This window comes from Phalaenopsis equestris, unplaced genomic scaffold (assembly GCF_001263595.1).
Source record: "Phalaenopsis equestris unplaced genomic scaffold, ASM126359v1 Scaffold000414, whole genome shotgun sequence".
Classification (NCBI taxonomy): domain Eukaryota; kingdom Viridiplantae; phylum Streptophyta; class Magnoliopsida; order Asparagales; family Orchidaceae; genus Phalaenopsis; species Phalaenopsis equestris.
The window spans coordinates 22,774-31,962 of NW_018164855.1; the positions used below are offsets into that span (position 1 = coordinate 22,774).

General features: G+C 37.1%; 2 protein-coding genes across 5 annotated transcripts in view; both read left to right on the forward strand.

Annotated features, from left to right (window-relative positions):
- Positions 1-9,189, forward strand: part of LOC110027111 (probable nucleoredoxin 1) — a 66,553-nt gene that overhangs the window by 19,083 nt on the left and 38,281 nt on the right. The gene's annotated exons all lie outside the window — the stretch shown is intronic.
- The window catches only part of LOC110027110 (disease resistance protein RGA2-like), a 23,585-nt gene continuing 15,894 nt past the window's right edge, over positions 1,499-9,189 (forward strand). The window contains exons 1-3 of one of the 4 annotated variants that reach the window (XR_002294302.1): positions 1,499-1,898; positions 2,058-5,987; positions 6,186-7,063. Coding sequence is in view for 1 of the 4 variants with exons in the window: in XM_020728405.1 (XP_020584064.1) it covers positions 2,082-5,780 (3,699 nt within the window). In the remaining 3 variants the exon portion in view is untranslated. Of the gene's footprint in view, positions 1,899-2,057; positions 5,989-6,160; positions 7,064-9,189 lie in introns of those variants that run through there. The other 3 variants (XR_002294301.1, XR_002294303.1, XM_020728405.1) reach the window with 3 other exon arrangements.

Genomic DNA, 9,189 nt, shown 5'->3' on the forward strand with positions numbered 1-9,189 from the left:
GGGTATAGTTAACTGCCTTAGGCTCTGTTTAGCGCAGCTGGAGCTTTTCAGCTTCTCAGCTGCAGCTGCACTGCCATAGGGAAGCTGCTACGGGGAAGCTGACTGCTCATTTGGAACAGTTGTATGAAAATAACTGTGGGACAACTATTTATGGAAAAATAAAAATTCTGTTCATGTTTTGTAATGTTGTGCGTAACAGAACTGTAATAGTCATAAATTTAAAACTTTTCAGGCAAAAACTCACTTAAAAATAATACAAAATTACAAAAACATCACTGCCGCCTATTCTTTGCCCCAAAAAACCCATAGAAGTCCCATTCTTCCGAGGAAACATGGAGCATTAAACTATCATTTTTTTAATCCAAACCATCTGTACTCCAACCATCTGTGCTCCTCAATAAAACAATCTCCATTGAAACATAAAAAAGTTATATTACAAATTGTCCTGGGTAAATCATAATTCCACTTCGGTAAAACCCAATTCCCCATTTCATACCTACGACATGACAGTTAAATCTCTGATTTGGAGAAAAATACAGAGCTCATTTGTATTGAAGCACCACATTTATATGTATAGCAATCCAATATACGAAGCGAAAGGCATCCAAAATCATAGAAGAGAAAATACGGACCACCACTTGAAACATGGAAATGCAACTGTTTTAATAGCTACTGAACACAATCAACCTGACCAAACATACGAAATGGTAGATCTACAAAGATTTGCCTCTGCCCATCTCACAGATCCCCAAAAAAAAAAAAGTTTTTTTTTACCGGTGCGAAAAGAAGGAAGAAGGCCTATGAAGCGTGAGGTGCTCGTGAGAAGAGGAGGAAAATGATGGGTATCGTGGGCGCAGGTCGGAGAGGAAGAGGAAGCCGTCGGAGTAGAAGAGAAGAGGTGATCTTCGATCACACGTTCACCTGTTTCGCGAGCAAAAATGTTTCGTGCAGGGTATTGAGGTAAAAAGTCGAGTGTCGAAGCCGAGCCACAGGGTCCTATACGTGTTCCTCGTTCGACCCTAATTGCGTCCCACCGCAAATCCGCTGCGCCAAATAGGCCCATAGTGCGACTGATTGGAGTTTGGAACTCATTTAACTACCTCTCACTTATTTGTAAGTAAGAGATGAGTTGGATATTGTTATATTTATTACTTTTATTGTAATTAAGGATAATTTTGTTATTTTGCTTTATTTACTTGTACGCCCTAATCATCTTCTATAAAAGGAACTTAGGGTTCATAGAGATGCATGGTGAGAAGTGTAGAAGTTGTAACCCCAAGCTTTTTTCTACTCCCCATTTGGTGCTAGTGGAATCTTTCTCGTGGATATAGGTGAATCAATTCAACACCGAACCACATAAATATATTGTGTTTGATTTTTGTTGTGTGAATTTTCTCGTTTCCGCATTGTTTTTGCACAACGAAAACACCACCTTCATTATACATAAAGTTAATAATGTGATTATCTTGTAAATTCTCATTGGCTTCATATCCAAAAAAGGTAATACTATAATTTAATGAAAAGTAAATTAATTTTAAAATTACATCAAAATTCTTGATATAATAATTTCTGTATGTACGGAGTATACACGTACAATAATCCGCAAACTCACAGACTTAGTAGATAATATTAAAATCATCTGGTGGACTTTGACTGGAAGCATGATCATGGCGAAAGCCTGTTTTTCATCTGCTGCCTCGACGAGGAGACCAAGAAGGCGGTGACGAACTCGGAGCTTAGTTTGGAAGACGAAGGGAGCTTGCTGGACACCGACGGCCGACGGATGTCCGGTTGAAACTCGATCGACGCCGACTGGAGCTCTACGAGGAAGGCTGAGTGAAATTTCTGTAGATCTGACTACTCTTTAAGTCTCTGGATTTCGCAAATCGCATTGGAAGGTTAGTTGTTCGGGTGATTTCAACACTTCAATGGGGATTTACATACATCGCACACAAAATATAGGAATTTATGCTATGTAAAAATCTCCCAAATCTAATTACGCAGATCTAACAGGCCTTAAACTTGTTGGGGAATTTTACCCTTTTTCTCTTGTTCAGTTCTGCTCTACCTTGATCGGTGCCATGGAAGAATGGTTTGGTGGTCCAATCATGGAGAAGCTCATCAGCACTGGCTTTGAGTACTTGAAACGTCAAGCCAGATGGCAGACAGGCATGAAGGAGGAGCTGGAAAGGTTGCGAGAGAACTACCCCAAGATCCAAGCCGTGGTCCTTGCTTCCAGCCAAGCACAGATCACAGACAAAAACTCGGATTTGAACAAATGGCTGTGGCAGCTACGGGATGCCATAGATGAAGCAGATGATGTGCTCGATGAGTTTGAGTACATGAAGCATGAAAATCAGCTGAACGAAAACAAGGAGCAAACAAAGCTGCGTTCTGCCATGAGCTCCATGAAGAAAGGAATTGTTAAAATTGGTAAACGTGCTCTCCAAATTGATCCCTTATTGAAAAAACTGGAGGAGGTTGTGAAGAAGCTTGATAGAGTATCAGCTGATGTTGGCAATTTTCTTCATCTTTTAGAAAGCACAAAGCAGGAGCAACAGGAGCAGTTGATTGATTTGTACAAAACACGTGAAACGGGATCCTTGCCTAAAAATAATCTTATTGGTCGAGTTAAAGAAAAAGAATTTGTTATGCAGTGGTTGAGGAAGCCATCAAATGAAAATGAGACTCTTAGTACTAGCACTACTTCGTACGGGAGCAACATTTCTCTTCTCTCTATAGTGGGTCATGGTGGTATGGGGAAGACAACTCTCTTGCAACATGTCTATGAAGATGAAATCACAAGGGAATTTAATCTTAAAATGTGGGTTTGCGTTTCCAATAACTTTGATGTGAAAAGAGTTTTTAGAGATATGCTGGAATGTCTTAAAATGAAGAAGCCTGATTTGGAATCACTTGAGGCACTTCAAAGAAGTCTTAAATCTGAGGTGATTGCCAAGAAGTTCTTACTTGTGCTGGATGACATTTGGGAGGAGTCAGAGGAGCAGGATAAAAGCAAATGGGAGAATGTGCTCGCTCCTCTGACTTATGGAAGTTTGGGAAGTAAGATTTTGACAACAACTCGGATGGATTCTGTTGCATTGATGATTGCAAAGGTGATTAATAAGAAGAAGGAAACATTTAGATTGGAGGGCTTGGAGGAGGATGCCTGTTTACATCTCCTCAACAATCATGCTTTTGCTAATGTAGAGAATCCTGATGTTCATCATCCTAAATTAAGATCCATAGCAGTTGAGATTGTAAAAAAGGTTTATGGATCTCCGTTAGCAGCAAAGGTCATGGGTGGTGTTTTGAATTCTAACTTGGATGAAAGGCATTGGATGAAAGTTTTAAATAGTGATATTGGAAATGGAGAAATGGGCATAAATGATATATTTCCAATCTTAAGATTGAGTTATATGTTTCTACCAAAGCCTCTACAAAATTGTTTCTCATTTTGTGGTATGTTTGCAGAAGATCATTTTTTTGTTAAAGATGATTTAGTTCGAATGTGGATTTCTTTGGGTTTCATTCATTCATCTAATGTTCGAGGAGGAGATACTATGGAGGATATTGGAAGAAGGTATTTCGAGGTTTTGGTACAAAAATCTTTTTTTCAGACTGATGACTATGGCTATTATTATACGATGCACGATTTATTACATGAATTGGCACAGTCTATTTCTCCACAGGAGTGCTTTAGAGTTATGGGTGATGAAAAGTTACTTCATACAATTCCTGAGAGTATTCGACACTTATCTGTTGAAACTAAAAATTTAGATGTGCTTAGAAAGGTGACAAAATTTAGAAAATTACGTTCACTTCATTTAACTTACTTAGTAGATGATCAAGATTTTATCGGCGTGCTCGCTGAAATCTTCAAAGCATCAAGAAGCCTACGTTTGTTATATATACGTGCTCGAGGCTTGAAAATGATACCCGAGGCAATTAAGTATTTGATACACCTTCGATACTTAAGGCTTCGTCATATTGATCTCTTTCGGCTGCCAAGATCTTTAAGCAGTCTTTATCAATTGCAATTCATAATCCATGATATTTTTTCAGGAATTATTCTTTCTCATGATTTCTTACCAAGGGATATGAATAACCTTTCTAATCTTCATTATCTGCAATTACCCTGGGATCACTTCCCTGGGTTGTATGGGATTGGTAAGTTAAACTCTCTTCAAGAACTCGATGGATTTTATGTTAAGAATGAGGAAGGTTATAGAATTGGGGAGCTGGAGTATATGAATGAACTTCATCAATTAAGAATCAAACACGTCGAAAATGTGAAGGAACCCAAAGAGGCTTACAGTGCTAAATTATGTGATAAAAAAAACCTTACGGCTTTGTTCTTGGAATGGGGTGATACTCCTCACTTTGATATAGAGCGTAAAATTTTAGATCCCAACTTAGATGAGAAGGTACTTGACAACCTTCAACCCCATAACACCCTAAAGAAATTGAGTATAAATGCATACATGGGTGCGAGGTCTGCAATATGGATGAACAAGGCCCATTTGATCTCCAACCTAGAGTGCATCGAACTGGATAAGTGTTTGGAGTGGGAAACTCTTCCACCTTTTGGGCAGCTTCCCTTCCTCAAGTCTTTGTATCTTCATAACATGCCAAAAATAAAACGACTCGATTCTAAATTCTATGGGAATGATGAGGATCGTGTCTTTCCATCATTAGATGTGCTACGTATTGAGAAATTGGAAGCAATGGAGGCTTGGTTTGATGCTGCACCAACAACATATGACTGTCTGTTTCCTTGCTTGACTGAATTGTATCTAAAAGATTGCCCAAATTTGCAAGAGTTGCCCTCTTTGCCTCCTAAGCTCAAGAAATTGAAGATAGATAACATTGGGTGGAAAGCTCTGAACTGGCAACGTGGCACGGGCAACAGTTGCAGCACTTCAAAATCCATTCCCCTTGAAACATTAAAAGTCCTTCGCTGCCCCAACATTAGATCTCTTCCACTGGCTGAAGAAACAGCGAGACTTGCAGCACTTAGAAAGTTGACAATTGTAGATTGCCGCAATCTCATCTCTCTAAGAGGACGGCAAGAAGTGGTGGCCAATGAGAATCATCAGCTCATACTCAATGAACTTGTTATAAGCAATCCATCCGTGTTGCAAATGGTGCCATTGAGAAGTCTCGCCTCTCTTCAAAAGCTGGAAATTAAGGATAATAATGATCTGGTTTCATTTCCAGTTGAGGCAGAACAATGGTTTCTTCAAGTTAGCTCGTCCCTTCATGAGCTCAACTTTGAAAGGCTCAAATCCCTGCAGTCCCTTCCTACCACCTTGTCAAGCCTCTCTTCACTCAAGATTCTATATGTGCATGAGGTTCCTCAGCTGAAGCTATTGCCAACCATCCCCATCTCTGTAGAAAATTTATTTCTTACCTCCCTCGAATCATTGCAGTGCTTACAGCCTTTGTCGCACTCTTCTCTCAAACATCTCCGCTTAAGAATGATTCCACTCCGAAATCTGCCAGAACTTCCTTCTTCTTTGTATAGGCTGTCTCTGGAAGATCTTGAGAAGCTGAATTGCTTGCCGTCTTGCCTTTCTAACCTTCCTTCTCTCCGAACTATTTTCATTAATAACGTTCCTCTGCTCCGGGAATTACAACACCTACCTACCTCATTGGAAGAACTCTCAGTCTACGGTTGTCAACCAGAGTTTCAGAAGCGCTATCAAAGGCTTGCAGGCTCTGATTGGCACAAGATTTCTCATATTTCTAGAATCTATATTTCTACCGAGCCCTTGTGATGTAATTTTTTTGGTGGGATTTATACGCACATAAAACAATGGAATTTACATATTTCACAGCCTCCTAACCTCATTGTTTACATATACAACACTCTGTTACAACGGAGAGTCGGCTGGCAACGTCGCGCAATTGTGCTTCCCTTTGGTGATGATGGACTGAAGAGGGCAACACTGGATCGTGTTGTTCGCTGCCATTCTTTAAAAAAAGTAAGTAATGCAAATTTCATTTTCTATTGCTTATTTCCTTGCAGCAAATACTTTCTTTCTTAAGAAAGCTAGAAAAAAATGCCTTAAATTTTTATTTTTATTTTTCATTTTTGAGCCAAAGACGTTTTTTGCTCTCTTTATTGTTGTTATTTTCTTGCTTTGTGAAACTTCAGCACAAGGATGCCAGGAAACATGCAGGAAGAAGAAAACAGAGAAAGAGAGGAAATACGGGAAAGGGGAACTTCATTGCAAATGAATTGGTTTTGAAACTATGTTTTTTTGGGTTGAGGAAAAATGAATTGGTTTTGAATGGTGCTCCTCGTTATAATCTTCCAGGCTAGGCTCCCTCTGCATTTACCCGCGGTTAGTTTTACAAGCATGCCACTGTGTTGGCTATCTAAATAGACTTGTAATGTTCTGTATTTATGTAAAAAATGGTATAATAAATTTAGTTTTGTCTTGTCTCTTCAGCCTTTGTTCCCATGTCTTTTTTTTTAAACTAATCCCGGAGGAAATTTTATTCAACAAAAATAAAAAATAGGAGGCAGCGACCAAAAAAGACACCACCACCCAAACAACTCAAGCAAAAAAAATAAAAAACTAAAGAACCGAAAAACACCTACAATTCGTACGATAAAAACCTGAAAAAATCATTATCAATACGAATATAATGAATATTTGAAGAATCACCCTTAATCAGATGAGCTAACTCTAGTGGAATCCTAACAGAAAAATTGAATTCTTGAGTCACCTTCTCTTTTAGCTGCCCAGTTAGCGCACCGATTCCCTTCTCGATGAATAAAAATCCAACGAACCAGCAATAACTTGAGGAAAGCAAAGATTTTTTTTCATAGAAATAATAAGAAATCAATGATACTATTTCTTTAGTACAATAGTTCCAAAGTTCCATAGAATCCATTTCAATCTCAATGTAAGACCAATCACATTTAACGCCTAAGAAGAGGGCCATAAATACAGCTTCTGCTTCAGCACAAAGAGGTCTAACAGCCGCAGCAGAAGCAGAAAACCAAAAAAAAAAATTTTCTTGTAAAAGTTAACCCATCAAGACCAGCATATAAATTGTTCCAACTACCATCAATATTAAATTTTAAATTATGTCTCGAAGGTTTCTTCCATAAAATCAAGTTAGTAACAGGTTTACGGTAAGCTGGAATCAAAATATTAAATTTATCAAATATTTTTTTTTACATCCAATCCCAAAGGTTTCTTCATATTTTCAAATTTAAGCATTTGGTAAATATAATTTCTAATAAAAGTTAAATAAGAAAGCCGGAAAATTAAATTACCTTTATGTTTAGATTCATTTCTGGCAAATCAAAGAAACCAACAAATAACCATAGAAATAAATTAAATTCCCCTTTCAAAGTCTTCATAGGTCTACCTCATCCTTTGCTACCTTTCTGGCAAACCAACAAACAACAAACAATGGGGTGGCAAAGAACTTTGATTTAAAGAGGCGATAAGCTATTTAAAAAAAACAAAGCTGGATTGTATGATTGATATTAAAAAAAATTCATTTCAATAAACTAAAAAAAGTTAGGATTTATTATGAGGAGAATCACAAGCTATTTTGATAATTGCAATAAAGCTTTAGTAGTTTTTATTTTGTTGACTTTTTTTTAATAAAGTTTCAAGAATTTTGAATTAAAATTTTGCTCAAATTATGGCCGCTTGGAATGTGAATTTTCACTCAAATTTCCCCATAAAAAATATGTTAAAATCATATGTAGTAAGAGAATTGACTAATTTCAATTAGATTTTATTGAAGTTGATTTGTTTGATTGATTTTGTTAATGATACATCTTGAAAAGTCATATTGATTTGCAGGAATTTAGATGCACATTTGGATCAACGCTTTTGAAAAATAAATTTTAAAATGCCCACACTTCAATTGATTATTATGTGAAGTGTCTCAGTGATCTGAATCAAACGACATAAAAACAGTTCGATCGAAGTCAAAGTGAGCCCATATCATGTACAACAACAACAACAACAAAAAGCCTTAATCCCACTACATGGGGTCGGCTACAAGATCTTTTTTCTCCATTGCGTCCTATTTAGTGTCATATTTTCATTTAGTTCTAATAAGTTAAGATCATTTTTTTACATAATAAGCCCAAGTTTTCATAGGTCTACCTTTGCCATTCTTAACGTAAGTCAAATATAGAACATCCACTCTCCTAATCGGATCATCAGATGGTCGACGCTTAATGTGACCAAACCATCTAAGACAACTTTCTCTAATTTTGTCCGTCACAGGAGCTACACCAACCCTATTTCAGATATATTCATTTAACATTTTGTCTCTAAGTGTAAAACCACTCATCCACCTAATCATTCTTATCTCGATGACACTTAACTTAGTATTATACTTCTCTTAAAGGCCAACATTCAGCGCCATAGAGCATTGCAGGTCTCACCTCACCCCACCGTCTTATAAATTTTCCCTTTCAGCCTAAGTGATACTTTTCTATCACACAAACGACCCGAAGCATTCCTCCACTTCAACCAACCAACTTGAATTCCACTATTAACATCCCCATCTATATCATAATCGCTTTGAACAACAAACCCGAGATATTTAAATCATTCACACCTTTTAATAATTTGATCACCTAAAGTTACACTTCTGTCACTAGAGCCACTACTACTAAAATTACATTTCATGTGTTTGGTTTTAGTTCTACTCAAATGAAGGCCTTTAGACTCCAATGTAGACCTCTATAATTCAAATTTTTCATGGGCTTTTTCCCTCGTCTTATCCATGAGAAGGATATCATCAACCAAAAGCATACACCAAGGTACATCCTCCTGTAAATGTCCAGTAAGATTATTCATAACAAAAGCAAAAAGATATGGGCTTAAAGCCAATCCAATAGAAATAGGAAAATAATTGGTCAATCCTCATTATGTTAGAACACAAGTAACAACTCTAGTATACATATCTTTAATGACTTGAATATAAGTCATATCAACACATTTCTTCTCAAGAACTCTCCAAAAGATATCTCATGGAACCTTATCGTAAGTTTTTTTCTAAATCAATAAAAATCAAATTTAGATTCTCCTTATTATCTCTGAACTTCTCCATCAATCCTCTCAATAAATGTATAGCTTCCATAGTAGACCTGCCTGACATAAATCCAAATTGATTATGAGAAATCTTTGTGATGCGTCTTAA